The sequence below is a fragment of the Labeo rohita genome, chromosome 18, assembly GCF_022985175.1.
Source record: "Labeo rohita strain BAU-BD-2019 chromosome 18, IGBB_LRoh.1.0, whole genome shotgun sequence".
In the NCBI taxonomy this organism is placed as follows: domain Eukaryota; kingdom Metazoa; phylum Chordata; class Actinopteri; order Cypriniformes; family Cyprinidae; genus Labeo; species Labeo rohita.
In genome coordinates this window covers 18,973,273-18,995,529 of record NC_066886.1, presented here as the reverse complement: position 1 = coordinate 18,995,529, position 22,257 = coordinate 18,973,273, and the positions used below count along the sequence as shown (strand labels likewise).

At 37.1% G+C, this 22,257-nt stretch overlaps 1 protein-coding gene across 20 annotated transcripts in view; it reads right to left on the bottom strand.

Annotated features, from left to right (window-relative positions):
• Positions 1-22,257, bottom strand: part of ryr1b (ryanodine receptor 1b (skeletal)) — a 117,726-nt gene that overhangs the window by 24,903 nt on the left and 70,566 nt on the right. For 11 of the 20 annotated variants that reach the window (XM_051135612.1, XM_051135618.1, XM_051135621.1 and 8 more), the window contains 17 exons: positions 21,230-21,311; positions 20,999-21,129; positions 20,592-20,912; positions 20,271-20,511; positions 18,522-18,609; positions 18,200-18,292; positions 17,902-17,916; positions 13,690-13,860; positions 13,400-13,459; positions 13,186-13,320; positions 11,751-11,863; positions 11,561-11,657; positions 11,379-11,485; positions 9,066-9,117; positions 8,898-8,978; positions 5,030-5,129; positions 435-514 (listed from right to left, as the gene is read on the bottom strand). In XM_051135612.1, coding sequence (XP_050991569.1) covers positions 435-514; positions 5,030-5,129; positions 8,898-8,978; positions 9,066-9,117; positions 11,379-11,485; positions 11,561-11,657; positions 11,751-11,863; positions 13,186-13,320; positions 13,400-13,459; positions 13,690-13,860; positions 17,902-17,916; positions 18,200-18,292; positions 18,522-18,609; positions 20,271-20,511; positions 20,592-20,912; positions 20,999-21,129; positions 21,230-21,311 — 1,967 coding nt within the window. The remainder of the gene's footprint in view (positions 1-434; positions 515-5,029; positions 5,130-8,897; positions 8,979-9,065; positions 9,118-11,378; positions 11,486-11,560; positions 11,658-11,750; positions 11,864-13,185; positions 13,321-13,399; positions 13,460-13,689; positions 13,861-17,901; positions 17,917-18,199; positions 18,293-18,521; positions 18,610-20,270; positions 20,512-20,591; positions 20,913-20,998; positions 21,130-21,229; positions 21,312-22,257) is intronic. The other 9 variants (XM_051135614.1, XM_051135620.1, XM_051135629.1 and 6 more) reach the window with 3 other exon arrangements.

Genomic DNA, 22,257 nt, shown 5'->3' with positions numbered 1-22,257 from the left:
CATTATATACTTTCCTCAAAAACCATACCCTTGTGAAAAAGCAGCATATGCTGGTAGGTATGTTTTGATGTTGGGATGCTGGTAAGGTATGTTTTGGTGCTGGTTTAAGCTGGTCCTTTGCTGGTTTATGCTGGTCCTTAGCTGGTTTATCAAGGTGACCAGCAACATGACCAGCATAAACCAGCAAAGGACCATCTTAAATCAGCACCAAAACATATCTAACCAGCATATGCTGGGTTCACCAGGGTAATTTCTTCACGAATGAACATCTTGAATGACAAGGGGGTGAGTAAATTTGTGAACTGTTGTTCTCCTTTAATCTGTTTATAGGATAATTTCTGAAAACAACCAGATCATAAATTTAGCACAGCAACTTCGTTTATGAAATTGCACAGGTTCATTATTTGTACTAATAGAGAGTACTATCAGCTGACCTGCTGAACATCACTGTTGCCACCATTGAGGATGGAGATGCCAAGTTTGAGAGTAGAGGACACCATGGCTCCCGTCTCACCTGAGACAACACAATACAAAAGACAAAATTATATTTGACCAAAGCTTTTGTGTTTGTTAGTCAAACTGGTAAGGTTATGTTCTAGAAAGATCCGGGGTCAGATTTGCTAACAGCTTGTGCCAACGTGAACCATCATTTGCAACAAAAGTCAAGTCATTCAGTGAAAAATTAGTAGAGTTGGGGTACTCGGACTCGTACTCGGACTCGAGTCCGGTCTCGAGTACAATTTTTAGGCGACTCGGACTTGTCACGGACTCGGATGCATTTTTACTCGGACTTGACTCGGACTCAAGCCTTTCGGACTCTGAAAATATCCCGAGTCCGTCCGAGTCCAGAGACAGTTGACGGAAATGTCACTGACTCGATGCATTATCACGAAAATCTTGTCCAGAAGGCTACTTGAAAGCCGACGGGTTTATGTGCGGGTCAAAGCGCGATCACAGAACGCGCTTCTCAGTCAGTGTGCGAATGCCGAGTTGTCTTTCACTTTTAATAGGTTCTCTTATTGCTACACACATGCTCGTCTTGGAGATTATTCATGTAAATTAAGTCGTTTTTGTCTTAAGTAAACCTGAACAGTTGGGAGAAATGCTGATGCGTCAAAATATTTGAAATGTGCATCAGATCTTAAAGTGACAGCAGCGTAAACCTGCATCCGCAGACCGCGTCATAAATATTAATCAAACAACAAAAGAAAAAGAGAATCACTCACTTTTCTTGACTGAATCACTTATTAACTGTAATAAGAATTATCTTTAATGTATACAGATTTTGCAGTGTTTTATTTTAACATTTATTACTTCATGAAATGTCTGTAGTCTATTTCTGTAGTAGCCTTTAGATAGACCTACCTAAAAAAAAAAAAAAACCTAAAATTCTATTTTTAAAAAGGTTCTATTTTTTAAAAATATTATTTAATTTGTATTTTTGATCAATATATTTATTAATACTTTTGCTTGAGTGTTTACTTGCCTTGTGCTTGAGAATATTTTACTTACATTAGTTGATTAGTTTTTGTGTGCATTGAAATTATTATCATTTAAACATAATGGCAGTTTCTAGCTTGAAAAAATTTTTTTTTTTCTAACATCTTTGCAACAAGAGTTTTTATGGGTCCAAAACCACCTTGATTTTCTAATAATTAAATGGCCCATCATCAATTATTCCTTATATAATTGAATTTATTGTAATTAATGTAACTATAAATGCATTCAAAAATAAAACAGGTGTGGGTTGGCTGTGACTTATGGAAAGTATATGTAGGGCTTTATACACAGTGTGTGCCATTGTAAAGACTAGGTTTATCCCTCACAACCTCATTTTCATTCAAGAAAAAGTCATATACAACCCAAAACACACACAGCTACAATCAGAAATAAAAGAGGTGCATTTTCTGCTCTTAAGGTCCCATTTACCAAGATACCTACTCCTTTACACCCACCCTTGAATTTATACATTTACTACATCGATGAATTACTACACTCTAAAATATGTCACATTACATAGATCAGCCATAACTTCTGTTACATGACTTCAAGTTTGCTAAGCAGAGCATGGACACTAATTATGAGATGTTGTGAAATCAAAAATCAAAATGGCAAGATCCACTAGAGGTTTGCTTTTCTTATATTTCAACTGACATTGCGTTTTTCTAGTTGTAAAGGTTAAAAACAGGGGTGCCCAAACTCGGTCCTGGTCCTTGGTTTAGCTCCAGCTTGCCTCAGCACACCTGCCAGGCGGTTTCTAGTATGCCTAGTAAGAGCTTGATTAGCTGGTTCAGGTGTGTTTAATTGGGGCTGGAGCTAAAATTTGTAGGACACGTCCCTCCCGGACCGAGTTTGGGCACCCCTGGGTTAAAACAATGTTAAGATACCGACAAACAGTAGTATTTCCTTGGAATCGGACTCGGCCCTTTGGGACTCGGACTTGAGTCCAACTCGGCCCATTTTGGACTCGGACTCGTCTCGGACTCGATTGGTTAAAGACTCGGACTCGACTTAGGTGGACTCGACTTAGGTGGACTCGAACCCAACACTAAAAATTAGTGCTGGAAAGGCGTGGACACAATTGTTTTTGCGCCTGACCTTACTGAATATGCATTTGTAGATGTCTCCCTATTCAAACGCAAAATTTATGGGAGGAGAGTATTAAAATGAATCACGCAACGTGATTTACTAATGTTTGCGCTCATCAAATTACTGGTATTTGCACCATTATTTAGCAACCAAAAAAAAGTCTTAAAGCAGGCAGTAATTTGTGCTGCTCTTGGTAGATTGCACTGGTCATTATGGAAATGATCTGGCTGCATTTGCATTTTTTAATGTGTGCAATGTCAGTAAATCACACGCAGAATTTTCCCCTTCCATCATCACTTTTATGAAATTGCACTCTGATGCTAATTTGCCCTGTTTAGTAAATCTTAAAGCGACAGCAGCGTAAACCTGCATCCGCAGACCGCGTCATAAATATTAATCAAACAACAAAAGAAAAAGAGAATCACTCACTTTTTTTGACTGAATCACTTATTAACTGTAATAAGAATTATCTTTAATGTATACAGATTTGCAGTGTTTTATTTTAACATTTATTACTTCATGAAATGTCTGTAGTCTATTTCTGTAGTAGCCTTTAGATAGACCTACCTAAAAAAAACAAAAAAAAAAACAACTAAAATTCTATTTTTAAAAAGGTTCTATTTTTAAAAAATATTATTTAATTTGTATTTTTGATCAATATATTTATTAATACTTTTGCTTGAGTGTTTACTTGCCTTGTGCTTGAGAATATTTTACTTACATTAGTTGATTAGTTTTTTTGTGCATTGAAATTATTATTATTTAAACATAATGGCAGTTTCTAGCTTGAAAATTTTTTTTTTTTCTAACATCATTGCAACAAGAGTTTTTATGGGTCCAAAACCACCTTGATTTTCTAATAATTAAATGGCCCATCATCAATTATTCCTTATATAATTGAATTTATTGTAATTAATGTAACTATAAATGCATTCAAAAATAAAACAGGTGTGGGTTGGCTGTGACTTATGGAAAGTATATGTAGGGCTTTATACACAGTGTGTGCCATTGTAAAGACTAGGTTTATCCCTCACAACCTCATTTTCATTCAAGAAAAAGTCATATACAACCCAAAACACACACAGCTACAATCAGAAATAAAAGAGATGCATTTTCTGCTCTTAAGGTCCCATTTACCAAGATACCTTCTCCTTTACCCCCACCCTTGAATTCATACATTTACTACATCGATGAATAAAGTCAAGTCCCGCCCTATAATTTTTCACATTCTAAAGTCTGTTTCACTCTAAAATATGTCACATTACATAGATCAGCCATAACTTCTGTTACATGACTTCAAGTTTGCTAAGTAGAGCATGGACACTAATTATGAGATGTTGTGAAATCAAAAATCAAAATGGCAAGATCCACTAGAGGTTTGCTTTTCTTATATTTCAACTGACATTGCGTTTTTCTAGTTGTAAAGGTTAAAAACAGGGGTGCCCAAACTCAGTCCTGGTCCTTGGGTTAGCTCCAGCTTGCCTCAGCACACCTGCCAGGCGGTTTCTAGTATGCCTAGTAAGAGCTTGATTAGCTGGTTCAGGTGTGTTTAATTGGGGCTGGAGCTAAAATTTGTAGGACACGTCCCTCCCGGACCGAGTTTGGGCACCCCTGGGTTAAAACAATGTTAAGATACCGACAAACAGTAGTATTTCCTTGGAATCGGACTCGGCCCTTTGGGACTCGGACTTGAGTCCGACTCGGCCCATTTTGGACTCGGACTCGTCTCGGACTCGATTGGTTAAAGACTCGGACTCGACTCGGACTCGACTTAGGTGGACTCGACTTAGGTGGACTCAAACCCAACACTAAAAATTAGTGCTGGAAAGGCGTGGACACAATTGTTTTTGCGCCTGACCTTACTGAATATGCATTTGTAGGTGTCTCCCTATTCAAACGCAAAATTTATGGGAGGAGAGTATTAAAATGAATCACGCAACGTGATTTACTAACATTTGCGCTCATCAAATCACTGGTATTTGCACCATTATTTAGCAACCAAAAAAAAGTCTTAAAGCAGGCAGTAATTTGTGCTGCTCTTGGTAGATTGCACTGGTCATTATGGAAATGATCTGGCTGCATTTGCATTTTTTAATGTGTGCAATGTCAGTAAATCACACGCAGAATTTTCCCCTTCCATCATCACTTTTATGAAATTGCACTCTGATGCTAATTTGCCCTGTTTAGTAAATCTGGCCCCTACACCACAGGTCAAAAGTTGTCATATGATCCTTCAGAAATCATTCTAATATTCTGTTTTGCTGCTCAAGAAATATGTCTTTTTATCAGTGTTGAAAATAGTTTGTGGAAACGTATTTTTTTTCCAGGATTATTTGATGAACAGAATGTGCATTTATTTTACACAAAATAGCTAAAAATACTAAAAATTCTTTTTGTTTTTGTTATAGTCAAAAATGCATGCGTTTGTAAGTGTGTGCACCTTTGCAAGCACTGATCATCTGCAGAACCATTTCAGCCGCTCCGCGGTCATGTAGACGAGACTGCTGGTACAGAAGCCTCTGCTTTTCCATCTCCTTCTCCTGTTAGATGGAAACAGTCCAGTCAGAATGATGCCCGTCTTTAAATACCCCTGCCCCACGACCATCCAACAAACACACACACATACACACTCATACACCAAGCACAACTGTGGCCATTTTACGCACTTTCTATACATATACGTATACTTATATTAAATATATTTTTATACAGACTATACATTATATATGATAAGAAGGATGATTAAAATTTAATTTAGTAAAATTAAAAATATATATACTTTTGTGTTTCTATTTTTCGTTTCTCCCTGAACACCTGAGAAATTGTCTTGTATGAAAATTATTCATGAAAAATGTTTTTATACCAGTTTTTATTTCTTAAATAGCGCTTATGCTAGTTTTTCTTCATTCATCTACATACACACGCATCGTACACACTCTTTCTCATCCAAAACACAAGTGCTATTAGTCATGTGTCCGTTATTTGAGCCGTTCACGTTTGCTGACTGAGACAAACGTTAGACTACAGCAAGCAGACCTGCTCTCCCTGAACAATGAGGCACATCTGTATGATAATACTGGCTCTTCCCTCTGTTTTAACTCATACAGCTGGGTGATGCACTTTCTTATAAACCCTCACACAACGACTGCTCTATCAGAGTATGACATAACAAAGGTATTTTCAATTTATAATTAGAAGTAAATAGAAAACTAATATTTAAAATTAAAATAAATATTCCTGCAAAACTGTAACGGATGAAACTTTCACAAGGAAAATGTATAATTATCAAACATACATTGCATTCAAAGTTTGGGGTTTGCAAAAGTTATTCTTTAAATAAATGTCATTTAAAAATTTTATTTATTCCTTTCACCAGCCATTACTCCAGTATTAAGTGTCACATGATTTTTCAGAAATCATTTCAATCGCTTATTTGACATTATTGACATGCTCAATATTTTTGTGGAAACTGTTTTTTTTCCAGGATTCTATGATCAATAGAACGTTCAAAAGAACAGCACTGAAATGCAAATCCTTTTAGCACTGTAAATCAATTAATCAATTAATTTAATTTAAATAAAACTGCTGAATAAAAGCTTTTTTCCCCCCCAAACTATTGAAAGGTACTATAAAAAAATGATGTTTATGTTAAAACCCTAATGAAAACCAAAAATAAAATAAAATAAAGTTATTGCATTGTGAATTCTTGTCTGGGACTTATTCATTTTCAATGTTTTAGAGACTACTGATGTTTCATTGTATGTAGCGCATTGTTACGGCAACTGCATATTCACAGCAATAATATATCTCACAATAAACTGAAGAAATTGTTCTCTGTAGAGCTGAACATTTATCGAAGTGACCCATTTGAATTGATTTGGTGGTGATGATACCCTGTTGGCAAAAAGGATTATACAAGTACATACAGTGCATAAAGCGGGCTGATTTTAAAGCTTAATTTTTAACCCACCCTCAAAAAGCACCCAAGCGTCCCAACCCCAGCATGAAGCCCCACCCTCTCCCACCCCGCCCTGAGAGCCAGGCCATGTCCTACAAAATGTATGACTTTATACTGTATTGCTAATCTTGTAATGTTTTTTACCTGTTTTAGATGGAAATATGTCAAGTGTGTTCTTTCTGTAATGTGATGTTCTGAATGTGTTTGCATGTGTGTCTGTGCAGGCTTTTACTGTAGTCTTCGGTGAGTACGGAGAAAAAAAAGACTTGTTCCAATTCAAAACAAAGACATGGAGACACACTTTTGAAGACACAGAAGGTTATCACATAAAAGCCTGATCTAAATTCAGAAAATTTCTGTCAGCCTTCATAAAACCTTCACCACCCACACACACATATTCTATAAAACGCCTATATTATCTAGCGCTCATGCCATGTCGAAATTAGCCTGATTACTAGATGACAACCCATTTATCCACCCTTCTGTTACAATACTATTAAAGGCCAAAATGAATCTGTGTAATCAGAGTAATCAATAGATTTTATGTCTTGTTATATGTTACATTATTTAGTATTAACAATAATAAATTATAGTAATTATTAAACATAAATGTGACCCTGGACCACAAAACCAGTCTTAAGTAGCACAGGTATATTTATAGCAATAGCCAAAAATAAATTGTATGGGTCAAAATTATTGATTTTTCTTTTATGCCAGAGATCATTAGGATATTAAGTAAATATATTGTTCCATGACAATAATTTGTAAATCTCCTACCGTAAATACATCAAAACCTAATTTTTGATTTGTAATATGCATTGCTAAGAACTTCATTTGGATAACTTTTAAATCTCGGTCAACTATTGTCCTATCCTTATGAAAATTAACCATGGTTTTACTACAAATAAAACCAAAAAACCATGGATACTATAATTAAACCATTCTAACCTTAAATTAACCATGGTTTTGCTACACTAACCATACTAAACAATTTTCTGTGTGAGACTTCCATTTTGGCTAAAAATAACTGGAAGCATATGACACTGCCCTGCTGAAAAAACAATAGAAACCATCACAGAAATTCTAATGGTTTCCACTAAAAATAAATCATTACAGACCAACTTTTAACCATTAAAATCATTACAAAAATGGTTTTCTGCAGTGTGTTTTGGGACATATTCCATTAGGATTTAACAAATCACCAGTACAAGACGGCAAATTACCAGTAGAAACCCACAGGGTCCATTACAGTTTCCATTAAAACCAATACAAGTCTCATTTTAACCAGTAAAACCATTACAAATGTTGTGATGGTGTCCATTGTTTTTTTTTCAACAGCATGGAAGCCTTGCGCACTCAAGTTACGAATGTCCACACCTGCTTTTACATTTAAAAAGGTAAATAATTCTACTGCCTACTCTGGAATAACCTATGTATCAAGAACAAACTTTAACGATTTCTTAAAACACGCCGTAGGTTGCCAACTCACAAGGTTATGGAATGGAGCAACTGAATCTCCCTCAACCTGAATCTCTGTGGCCAGGTGAGAAGGTGAAGATATATTTTCTGAATTTAAATCATATCAAGAAGGACAAACAACTCAAGAAGTCCTTAGGGTTAGTAGGTCAGTAAAGCTGTGAGATACAAAAGATGCAGACAGAATGGAAAACTACAGGCGACTGCCTACAAACTCAGAGAAGAAAGGGTTCTGGAGAGGTGGGACTGGTAATGTATTAGGAGACCAGTTAAGGCATTTGTTGAGTGTGTGTATGAGTGCGTACCTAAATCTCACACGCAAACACACGCTCCAGAAATCATCAAAAGCGCTAAGAGTACACTACTCTAAGTAGCCCGAGAGAACAACAATGCGGTTTTAAGGCCTGACTCAGCCTATTCTGCATTATTGCTCTCGCAGCTGGGAGGAAAGTGCTAGAAAAACTATTCACACCTCTATTAGCTTCCTTTATTATTGTTGCCGGTCTACAAATGAAGCCAGATTGGTCAAAACTGTGATGTGTTCAGCATGTCTTGTTCTGTTTTTTTGTTTTGTTTCATCTGTTTTGTGTGCAGCCATTTCTCTGCACTCACTCAAGGCATGCAATAAACACAAATATAAACTGTTAAAGAGACAAAGACTCAGAATCCAGCAAAGGAGTGCACAGATCAGTCCACAACATGTATAAACAAAAAAGAGAAGAAGAGATAGAGAAAAGAAAAAAGACAGAGTGAGAGACACGAGTGTGCGGGGTGCAGTGGTTCTGGACGTGTTCACTCAGTGCGTGGAAGGAGCTGTAGCTGTAGCTGTTGGCTCCGCTGACTCCCATGGCCCCAGCCCCAGGCCCCCCCATACCATCTCTGTCTGTCGCACCTCAAAGGATGGCTCCTCGCCCCCCTCCTCTCCCCCTTCGTCCTCCTCACCAATGTGGCAGCTCTGAACAGAGAGATACGTAAGGTTAGCAGTTCACATTACATCTATAAACTGAAACATAAAGTCTTAAAAGTTAGCTTAATGACTTACTTTTGCCATAATATCAGCGTATGACATATACAGGTGATCCACTTCAAGTTTACTGCAGGGAGGATGAAACGAATGTCAGAAATATGAGCAGTTTGATTGATTGAGTTATGTAATCAGATTACTTTTGTCAAGTAACTAGTAAAGCAATGCATTACTTTTTCATTTACAATGAATCTGAGTTACTTTTTCAAACAAGTAATTTTGTTTTCCCATTTATTGACTGACAGCTCTCCTGCTCCCAACGGGAGTCGGAAGTAAGTGAAGTGGCGTTGTGTTCGTCATGTAAACATGATGCTTACTATAGTTCTGGACTAAATGTCAACATGCATTTACTTATATCACTGGCACAAAAACAGATTTAGTGTTTCTCAAAATAATAAAACAGTGAAATTCAAATGCAGAAGCGATGAAAACTGTGTTGTGCAACAATTAATCATGATTAATCACATCCAAAAGTTTTCGTTTACATAATATGTGTATGTACACACAGTACTTTAGTATATTTATTAAGTATATATAAATACACACACATACAGTATATATTTTAAAAATATGTGGATGTATTTACATGTTTTTGTTGATATAATTAATATTATATTTAAATATATTTAATATATAAACGTAACATATATTTCTTACATATATCCATGCGTGTATATTTATATATACATAATAATTACACACAGTACACACACACATATTAAGTAAACAAAAACTTTTATTTTGGATGATTAATCGCTGCACACAAGTGTACACAAATAAAACCTTTTTATGTATTTAATCATTTTATTAACCAATATGTGCATTTACATTACAGATTTGCGCAAAACATTTGCGATATTTTATCAGTGTTGATAAACCGTTGACTGATAACCAATATTATGCGAGTAAAACGTAATTTTTTTCTTTCACGATAAGTCATGACGACGTGTTGGTAGATTTATGTATATCGCACCCACCGCACTAGCCATTTATTTTTAATCGAAGGAGACGTAGATGTGCATCTTTAGCAAAGCAGCACAGCGTAAACACTTACGGAGCAGTTTTGAAACATGCCAGCCCGGCTGGTTTAAATACAAGCATTGACTAGAGTGTACGTGATGTGTCGGAGCCATAGCGCTCTGCAGACGTGTGCAGTGTAAATAAAAGGGTTATTCAAGCATTGAAGGAAAGGAAAGCCCCTTATACTTGGGAGCAGCCATGTATGAGGTGTTTCTTGGAGGTTATAGTACGTTAAAGCATGATCATGTGACTTTTATGTACGCCAAGTAAGCTGTAAATGCGAAAAATACTGTTTCCATTTCAGTTTTGCAAAATATTCCTTTTTCAAATTGCAGGAGAAACCAACTCCACCTTTTGCGATATATGGCAGTTTTTTTTTTGCGAAATTGATGTTTTTCCATTAAGTGCATTTTCAATTCGCAATTACAATTTGTGCAATTTTAAGGGTAATGGAAACGCAGCAAAGTCTTTGATGCTGACCTTCGATGATCCAATTCAACCATATCGATAAGCAAACAAATAAATATTGCTGAAGAGTGTTGAACTTTCTTCTCCTGTCACCTATTCTTCATGCAATTCAGAATGGCAGCACAACTGAAAAGTTTGTTTGAGCTCTACAGTACGGATGTGAATTTACATTTCCTTCAGCCTGAGACTTATACATTTTACTTTTTTGGTGTGAACACAATTAGTTACTTTTCTAGGGAGTAACGCAATCACAATATTGTAATGGATTACTTTTAAAAGTAACTTTCCCCAACACTGGCACTGGCAGTGACAATAACGGATGAGACTAAAACTGAATTTTTTAATAAATTGAGCTGGATAATGATGTCAAAAATAATGAACTTTGCAACATTAACTGTCATCAAAGTAAACTGAATCAACATTGAAATGAATTGAAAAATAATACTAATATTGCCTTCTGTAGAGCTGCTTTATAACTAGACTTAATATTTTATTTGACTAGTTATATTGAATTAATTTCAGCTCCTAGTTCAACATTGAACTAATTTGATCTGAATAATGACAACTACCTGTTTTAGCTGTTTTTAGCTGAATTTAATTTCTTTCATACTGAAACTTTGCAACACTGTTATTAAACTAAACTGAATCAACTTTGAACTAATTTGATCTGAATATTTACAGCTATCTTCAGTAGAGATGCTTTACAGCTGAAATTAAAGTAATTTTATGATTGATAAATTTTGAAACACTGGATAAAGCGCTATATAAATAATTGTGATTTTACTTAAGAAGAAATACTATGTCAAGACATCATGTTCACCAAACCACAGAGCATTTGCTTACGTTTTCTCGGTGAGAGCGGTGCGGCTAAAGTGAAGGATGAGCTGATGAAGGGGGTCTGGTTTGGATTCGGTTTCTTCCTCTTCTTCTTCTTCCTGCTCCAACGCTTTCTGCAAAAATCAACACTGTGAACAAACTGCGCTCAACATGGTCCAAACAGGGAGTGTAAACAGATACACACTTACGGATAAATCATCTATCATCTTGTCTTCAAACGAGTAGCCCTCATTTTCAATCCAATTGCGCTTGTAACCATCAAGGAACATGTTAGATGCCCGATGCCTATAGTGAAAGGACAAATGTGTCTGTGGATTCCACTTTCCTCTTTAAAGTACTCTTTAAAGGACATTGTTAAAGTTAGATTGTGTGTCTTACTTAGGGATGTTGTATAGAGGTGTCATTCTGAAGCAGGCCACCACCGCCCTACGACGCTGTTTGGACAAAAGCTTGTGCCAAACCATCTTCTTGGACTTGAACGGATGCTCAGTCTAAAGGAAGATAAAGAGAAGGAACAATGGCTTAACAATGAAAAAAAAAGGGTGGAACTTTATGTATAGAGCTGAGGTCAAAAGTTTACATACACCTTGCAATATGTTATTTTACCAAAATATCATACAAAATGCATGTTGTTTTTTATATAGTAGTGACCTGAATAAGATATTTCTTAATATCTTAAGAAAATAATAGTTCGAAACTTGGAGTCCCTTGTTTGTCCTGAACAGTTAAACTGCCCGCTGTCCAGAAAAAATCCTTCACGTCCCACATTTTCCTTTTGTTTTTTTTTTGTTTTTTTTAGCATTTTTGTGTACTTGAACCCTTTCCAACAATGACTGTATGATTTTGTGATTCATCTTTTCACACTGAGAATAACTGAGGGACTCATACGCAACTATTACAGAAGGTTCAAATATTCACTGTATTAAGCATTAAGACTTGGGGGGGCGGGGGGGGCCTGGGGGTGAAAACTTTTGAACAGATTGAAGATGAGAAAATCTTTCTTATTCTTCTTTTCTTCATTTAGTACTGCCCTTCAGAAACTACAGAAGATACTTAACAAAATGAGTTAAATTTACCCTGATCTTCAAATTCTAAAAGTTTTCACCCCCCCAGCTCTTAATGCATTGTGTTTCCTTTTGAAGTATCAGTGAGCGTTTGAACCTTCTGTACTATTTAAAAATGCTGAAAAACCAAAGAATTTGTGGAACCTGAAGAATTTTTCTGAAAAACAGCAGGCAGTTTAACTGTTCAGGACAAGGGACTCATGAACAACTATCACTACACAAAAATAACACAGCTGTGGATCATTCAGGTAACAACACAGTATAGCGTATGTAAACTTTTTATAAATTCAACTATTATTTTCTCTTGTTGATATGTAAATACCCAGATAGCACAGGTACATCTCGGAGAAGTCTATTTGACATCTGCAAGACATCTGCAAGACATCTGTAAGACGTAGTTTGCTCATCTGCAATACATCTATTGGACATTTTCTATCAGATGTCTATTAGATGTCTATAAGATGTTTATGTAGAATGTATGTAAAACTGACATCTTACAGATGTCTGCCAGATGTTTGTACACAGCAGATGCTTTCCAGATCAAGAGATCTTTGACAGACATCTTGCAGACATACGTGTGCTATCTGGGTATCTTTTATGTTAAATATCTTATTCAGGTCAGTAATAAATAAAACATAACATGCATTTTATATGATCCCTCTTATTTTGGTAAAATAATGAACATATTTCAGATTCTGCAAGGTGTATGTAAACTTTTGACCTCAACTGAATGTGCAAACAGGCCTCACCAGTTCAATGTGGTAGAGAACAGCCGAAACCTCCTGAACTCTCTTAACAACCTTCTCCGGTGCATCAGCGTCTTCAGCTTTACCTGAGGTCTCTTTATACAAAGCCATCTGCCAACGCATCGATGGATCCTCAACCTACAGACAGACAGAGATCTGTACTCACAGACACTTATCTTACACTTAAGATGTTTTCTTCACTTGACTGTGTCTGTACCTTTCCCTGTAGATGCAGGTTATTCTGCAAAAACTCCCTCACTTCTTCATCTGTGTCTTTCTGTAACATTCAAATCACAGAAGAGTCAACACAATTGATGCTACTCAGTGCACACTACCTTTCAAAGGTTTGTGTAAGATTTTTAAGTTTTTTAAAGAAATCCTTATTAATAAGAAAATCTTACTGACCCCCCAAACTTTGAAACGGTAGTATAAGAGTTTTTGGTGTGTTGTTTGGCACTAAATTAACCATCCCAATCAAACTATATGGCTAAACATGTGGCTAAGTACCAGAGAGTAGCGGATCTTGGCTAGGTTTATGAGCTCCTGGTCTGCAGGGGAGCACATGTTGAGGCCGATGGGGAGCAGTTTCTTCAGGGCTGCTACAATCAGCGAGGTCTGAACGGAATAACGATCCCCACGACGCTTCTTCTTGGTCCTCTCAACATCTGAGCCTCCACCCTATAAAAACTCTGCAGAGTTAGACTGACACAAGGATGCTCTCACCTAGAAAGATAGGTTTGGGCACAATCAGGCTGTTTTGGAATTAAAATATGGATTTGTTTTAAGAAAGACTGCTTTTATTCACAAAAACAGTCTTTAAGGGATGCTTTCTAAGTGAATACAGAAACAATTCTCTGTAAACATCTCCCTTCTGTAAGTGTATTGCTTTTTTGAATAGTTGATGATTAGCTACAGCTTTTACATTGTTAAATAATGTGTTAATTGGTGGCTGCTTTCTTTGTATTTACAGAGTAGCGAGGAAATGGGGGAATTTATCAAACTAGCATTGAGGGAAAACAACACCATGCTTCAAGGGCGTTTTATCAGTCAGTTTATTAAGAAATGTTAGAGCTAAACATACTCAGTCTTATTGTTAGTAGTGTAAGGTTGCCCACCATTCGGCACAGCACACTTTAAAACAACATTAGGCTTTGGGGCAGCTCCATCCCTCACACACACTCTCTGAGTCTGTGACTGTAAGACGTCATTAATGACTGTTGCCTTCTACAACAAGAGCTCCCTCTGGCCTTTCAGCATGAGATGACATCCAAGATAAGAGCAAAATGAAGATAAGAAGAGACTAGACAAGATGAGAGGAGAAGAGAGATTAGACTAGGGCTGCACAGTCCAGGGGAAATAAATTAAATTGTGACTTTTTTGATAAAAAAAAAAAAAAGTGATTTTTTTTTTTTTAAAGAGCTCCAAGTTTGCTGTGCTTGTTTGTAGGGCTGCAAAATGGAGTGTGGCAGCTGTTACGTCAACACCCGAAAACTAAATAATTTTATGGGTTTTTATAGTGGGTTGTTTTCAATTCATGAGTAAAATAAGGTCTGTGGTAAATATTTTGCTCTACAATGTGAATCACACACACATATACTGTAAATGTGAATTTTGAAGCAGTTATTTTATTCAGAAATTATAATAATTACTATAATTATTATTACTAGCTTCCTCATCATCATTATTATATAACAATGTAGAATAAATATTATTGTAATACAATTATTTCACTGTCTGTAAAGTTAAAAATATAAGAAGAAGAAGAAAAAGAAGAAGAATTTTATGTCAAATTACAATACAAATATTGGTGTCTTATTTTCTTAACTTTCAGATGTTAAACCACTAAGCTAAAATACACTAAAAACCACAGGGTTAAAGCTTCTCCTTTGTTGGAAAAAAGTGTATAAATGCTTCTCATTTAAATTCTGGTAACATTTTTGGCATGTGTTGCATTTTTAAACGCATGTTATGATGCAAGCTCACAGCACATGCAGAGATGGAGATGTATCTGATCCCATCGTTAGGAAAAAGTGGATCAACTTTATTTATTTATTTAATTTTTGCCTTTTTGCATATTTCTTGAAAGGTCAGTGGAGATATGACAGGAAGTGGGTGGGAGAAAGAGAGGGGGACAGGATCGGGAAAGGTCCATGAGGCAGGACTTGAACTTGGGATATCCAAAGCGCAACTGCGCCATATGTCAGCACGCTGCCCAAAAGCGTTTATGTGGTAAGTGAAATATATATTATGTACTCTAATATAACAGGCTTTATATTAAATCACTAGAACACTGAATCATGATTTAATATTTTTACCCCTACCCCATAATTGAATAGCTATTTAATATTTTTCTAAAGGATGTGGCCTGTGAAAATGGGGCAGGATGTGTTTTTCCTCCTCCATTGCTGTTGCTGTTTTGTTCTGACAACATCATGCTATTGTTATTATTATATTAACTAGAAGATCAATTTTTGAAATTTGTGAATCGATACAAATCACTAGAACATTGAATTGATGTAAATTTTCCCCCACCAGGTAATTTATGCATTCTATGAAGGATGTAGGCTAAACATACACAGAGCCAGTCATAGGCACATGTACAAAACTTCTTTGCAGGTAAATGCATTTACCAAACGTAGACGTATCTGCAGGAAACAGATGAGCAAACACAAAATACATCTTGCAGATGTAAATGCAGATGTCAAATAGATGTCTCCAGGATGTATGTGCCCAGATGGCACACATATGTCTGCAAGATGTCTGTTAAAGATCACTTGATCTGGAAAGCATCTGCTGTGTACAAACATCTGACAGATGTCTGTAAGATGTCAGTTACATACATTTTAAATCCTAAACGTCTTAAAGACATCTAATAGATGTCTATTTGACATCTAATAGGAAACGTCCAATAGACATATTGCTGATGAGCAAACACTCTAAAAAATACGTCTTGCAGACGTAAATGCAGACGTCAAATAGACGTCTTCAGGATGTATGTGCCCAGATGGCACACGTATGTCTGCAAGATGCCTGTTAAAGGTCACTTGATCTGGAAAGTATCTGCTGTGTACAAACATCTGACAGATGTCTGTAAGATGTCAGTTTTACATAGATTTTAAATCCTAAACATCTTAAAGACATCTAATAGACGTCTATTTGACATCTGATAGGAAACATCCAATAGACATATTGCAGATGAGCAAACACTCTAAAAAATATGTCTTGCAGACGTAAATGCGGACGTCAAATAGACGTCTCCAGGATGCATGTGCCCAGATGGCACACGTATGTCTGCAAGATGCCTGTTAAAGATCACTTGATCTGGAATGCAAATGGACGTCTCCGTGATGTATGTGTACTATCAGAGTGTGCTATCAGGGAACTAACAGTTATGACAGTAACTCGTGATTGAGTGGGAAAACCACTGATGTGTTACGGGAGGGGTCATGCTTAATTGCTTCAATACATCATTGAGACATGATTTCAGGCCCGCCTAAAAAATCCTGAACACAAAAATGGTGAAAAACTGTTTAACTCCACAATTCAGCACTACATAGTTCAGAGCCTTTATAACATGTTTTCAGCAAAACACTTCTAACATTTATAATGTGTTTAGAAACAATTCTCTGAATTGCCTTTAAATTGACTTTTAGTAAATCACAGCCATTGATAAAAATATTTGCTAATCACCACGTTCAGTTTTATTCAAATTAATCGTTCAGCCCTAGAAAAGAGCAGAAGAGACAAGCCAAGAAAACAGATGGAAGAGGAAAGAGACATGAGAAAAGAAGAGATGAGACTAGATGAGAGGAGATATCAGTAGGTATGAGACCAAAAGAGATGAGAATGTATTTAAAATGTATTAGGCAGAGAGGGGCACCCATGGTGAGGAGATAACAGATGGAGCTACAGTAATGGCCATCTCACAGCACAGAGGAGGAGGTGGTATCCTGCAAAGTGAATAGCATCATTGTGCTAGCTAACACCTAACAGAGACAAACCTTTTAGGGAAGTGAGCAAGTGAGTTGGGTTTGGGTAACACGTCAATTAATAACTTGTCAACAAAATGGACACAAAAGTCACATTAACTGGAATGAATTAAACAAAGGGAGGGAAATATTAGATGAGAGATGTAATGAGAACTGTTCCCTTTATAGGAAAAGTCATGTTCCCTCCCTACATTATCAGTGTGCTCATACATTTCCCTGAAATCTGTGATGATTAAGTGATGGGTAATGTTTTTTTTTTTGATAATGAGTATTTTGGCTCCTAGTGAGGGAGCGTCACCACCAGAGCTTGTGGGGGAAAAAACATCAAAACATTAGAGGAGATCAAACATCAAACATTAACATCAAACAGCACTAAAAGAAAGAAAAGGAACCAGACAAGTCTGCAAGAACTTGCAGCAGTCAAAAAATCCATCAGAGGCACATCAATCAAAATCACTGTCAGGACGATGGAACTCAGATCCAGCGAGAATTAAAGATCCAGCTGAAAAGGGGTGCCATGATCCTGAGACTAAAGACTATGGCTGCGGGCTTTCATCAAACAAGGTACCAACATACCTCTCACACACTGGCAATGAATGAGGGTATGAAGTTCTGGTTGGTGTGTATATATGTGAGTGTTTGCCAGTGTGTGGGAGTTTGATGGAAAGCCCTGCTTGTGCGCCATGCGATCAGCACAGCTCTTTTTTATCGTGCAGAAACACGGTCTGACCTCTCCGTCTCCGGCCTACACACCCCGAATCCACAGCGAGACAGGACACAGGGAGAGACAGCACTGTTAAAACTTACACCCTCCCAGACAGGAAAAACATCTATGGATCTATAAACCCACTGTGAGAGTAGAAACAGTGTCTGTCCTGAACAGGACATGAGGTCAGCAGTCGTCTGAAGAAATTGAGTTTTAACAAATCTAACAATTTTTATTTACTTTAAAAACAATTTCTAGAAATCAATGATTAAATAATTTCATATGATAGAGAGGGTACCAAAAAATGTCAATTTTCTCTCACCTTGCTCATCTTGCTTTTGCTGTCAGCAGTGAGGAAGGACATGTTGTTGATCTCATTCATCACCACAAAGTTCTGCTCCTCACGCTTGAAATTCTGCAAAGAATAATAAAAGAGTTAATAGAAAAGGAGAAAGAAATGGGAGCAGAGACAAGAAGAGACAAAAGGAGACAAGAGACATGGGAAATGACAAGACAAGAATCAAGATGAAAAGAGAAGAAATTAGACAAGAAGTGAAAGATGTGTTGAAGGAGACAAAAAGACACAAAGAAACTAGACATGAGACAAGACAATGAGATTATAGAAAGGGAAAAAACAGTCTTACGTGAGATTTGGACCAGAAGATGAAGACTTCTCCAACCATCCTGAAGAGGTCCTCAGCATCCGGGTCAGGACAGGTCAACCACCTCGCCCTTTAAATGACACAAAAAAACAAATCAGAGAAGATTCTCCAGAACAACCGTCTTAAAGGGACAGTTCACCTAAAAATGAACATTACTCAATGCTTTACTCACCCTCAAGCCATCCTAGGTGTACATGACTTTCTTCTTTCAGACAAATACAGATTCTGAAGACCAATAAAGTGCATCTATGCATCATAAAAAGAACTCCACACCGCTTCAGGGGGTTAATAAAGGCCTTCTGAAGCAAATAGATGCTGAAGATCTATTTAGCAGAATATAGATTAGTTAGACAGTTAGCAGAAGATAGATTACAGCTCATAAAGAATTAAACATTGATATTTTTTCTTATAGAAACACTTTGATTTGTTTCAGAAGGTCTGTATTAACCCTCCGGGGCCCTTAAGATAAATGGATGCACTTTATTGGACTTTAAAATCTCAACAGCCATTCACTGCCATTATAAAGCTTGGAATAACCAGGAACATTTATACCTAGGATGGCTTGAGGGTGAGTAAATCACAGGGTAATTTTCATTTCTAGGCAGACTATCCCTGTAAGGGTCGTTCACATCAAGGACTACAATTTTAACAATAACTCTAAAGTTTTAATAATAGTTCTATTTCTGTAAGAACAGGGATGTCCACACTACATCTATACAATAATGACACAGAGCAAAAATATTATCTGAATCAATTTCAAAACTCTTTTTTTTTTTTTTTTTTTTTTTTTTCAAATATTGCTGTAAATATTGATTGTTTGGCTTCCTTCATAAGACCTCAATATATTATCAAGAACCACAGGTATTAATTATTCTTTTATTCTATTAATCTTCTTTACTGTTCTACTCAAGAAAAACTATCAAAAGTTTACACACACCTTGCAGAATCTGCAAAATGTTCATTATTTTACCAAAATAAGAGGGATCATACAAAATGCATGTTATATTTTTTTAGCACTGACCCAAATAAGATATTTCACATAAAAAAAAACGTTTACATATAGTCCACAAGAGAAAATAATAATTGAATTAATCATATTCTCTTAATACTGTGTTGTTACCTAAATGATCCACAGCTGTGTTTTTTTGTTTAGTGATAGTTGTTCATGAGTCCTTTGTTTGTCCTTAACAGTTAAATATCCCATTGTTCTTCAGAAAAATCCTTCATGTCCTGCAAATTGTTCAGTTTTTCAGCATTTTTGTGTATTTGAACCCTTTCCAACAATGACTGTATGATTTTGAGATCCATCTTTTCACACTGAGCACAACTGAGAGACTCATATGCAACTATTACAGAAGGTTCAAACACTCACTGATGCTCCAGAAGGAAAAACAATGCATTAAGAGCTGGGGGGTGAAAACCTTTGAACAGAATGAAGGTGTGTACATTTTTCTTATTTTGCCTAAATATTATATTTTTTTCATTTAGCACTGCCCTTCAGAAGAAATTGTTGGAAAGGGTTTAAATACACACAAAATGCTGAAAAACCAAAGAATTTGTGGGACCTAAAGGATTTTTTGAAAAAACAGCGGCAGTTTAACTGTTCAAGACAAACAAGGGACTCATGAACAACTATCACTAAATAAAAAAAACAGCTTCTCTGCAATGGTAACAAAAATAAGGCTTGAAACAGTACTTGGGCCATAAAATCTTCCTGTGGATGAGAGATACCTGTTGTTGTCCACGTATCGGATGAGTAGCGGGTAAAGAGCGTAGAGATCTCTGCAGAGCACAGCGAACTCATCACGGATGGTTCCCTGCTCACTGTCCACCTCTGTCTTCCCCTCCATACGCAGCTGATCCTCCTCGGCCACCACCTTTCCACAACGTTTCTTCAGCTTCTCCATGGTGGGGATGAAGTGGGACTTGAGCATCTCAGGCTTCGCTCTGCTCACGATTGGCTGGGCAAACACTGGAGGAATATCAGAAGGAAGTAAATTCTCCTAGTGCTGACAGCCATTTTTGAAGACTACATGTTAAGTTTCCACTCACCTGCCAATCTCTTCATCCAGGAAGCTTCATCAATGCCCAGGTTATTGACGACAATCTTCATGATGCTACCCAGGAGCTGATTAAGTTGTTCGGAGGTGACATCCGTGCACAGACTGCCTTCCTGCTCTGGGAAGTTCTCCGGTCCTCTCTCCCACCAGCGGGGCAGATAGTTGCACAGCATGGGCAGGGTGATCTCAATCACATGGGGCATCTCCGTGTAACGGGCCCCAGACTCTGCCAGATCCCCAATCTCTTTCATCAACACCTCCAGCTCAGGGATGTCCAGACACAGCTCCTGCACTTGACTGGGCAGACCCAAGACTGAAACATGGTTGATAAGGCAGTTAAGAAAGTTCTACCTGATCACAACACTTATAGATGGAATAAGTTTAGAGTGAGTTACTGACTTGTTCTCTCTCGTGGGGTTTTGGTAGTGTACACTGAGTATGCGTTGAACTCATTGAGGTTAGGCTCCAGAAAGGCAACAGGCATAGCAGCAGCCAGATGACCCAGACACTCTCCTAGAGCCGGTCTTTGGCTGTGATATCACAACATAACATTCATAAACATGACACGTTCTGTAAAAATGGATCATATGCAGTGGAAACAAACACATATACGCAAAGCTGTTTTCTTACTTCTCAGCATGAGGGGTCTTTACAGTGCCCAGGGAATAGATGCTGCACATGATACGGTAACAGGATATCTGCAAGTCATCCACTGAGTGATGAAGGGAGAGAGACACAATATGAGAGACAATGAGCAATCTCCTGAATATAACAATTATAATATCACAATTATTAGCATATTTATTCTTTGCATTTTCTAACTTTCGATTAATTAATGTCACTTCAGTAATTTGTTGCTGAGTTCATTAAATTAAATTAAATTAAATTAAATTAATAACTACATTTAACTATACTACTTATTCACGCAATTTACACTATTATTACACGTGAAAATGTCTCTTGAGCGGGCAAAAGTTTCTCGAGAACATGCAAAACTTTCTTGTGTACACGAGAACGTTTCTAGTGAGCATGCAAAAGTTTCTTATGCGCATGTGAAAGTTTTGTGAGCATGCAGTTTCTTGTGCTCGCGCAAAAGTTTCTTGTGAGCATGCAAGTTTCTCGTGTGCACTCAAAAGATCTTGTGTGCACGTGAAAGTTTCTCGTGAGCATGCAAAAGATTGTGTGCACGTGAAAGTTTCTCGTGAGCGGGCAAAACTTTCTTGTGTACATGAGAACGTTTCTAGTGAGCACACAAAAGTTTGTCATGCACATGTGAAAGTTTCTTTTGAGCATGCAGTTTCTCGTGCTCACACAAATGTTTCTTGTGAGTATGCAAGTTTCTAGTGTGCATGCAAAAAATATTGCGTGCACGTGAAAGTTTCTTGTGAGCACGTGAAAGTTTCTCGTGAGCATGCAAACGTTTCTTGTGCACGCAAATGTTCCTAGTGAGCACGCAAAAGTTTCTCGAGCGCATGTGAAACTTTCTCGTGAGCATGCAGTTTCTCGTGCTCACACAAATGTTTCGCGTGTGCATGTAACAGATCTTGTGGGCACGTGAAAGTTTCTCATGTGCATGTGAAAGTTTCTTGTGTGCATGTGAAAGTTTCTTGTGAGCATGCAGTTTCTCATGCTCAAACAAATGTTTCTTGTGAGCATGC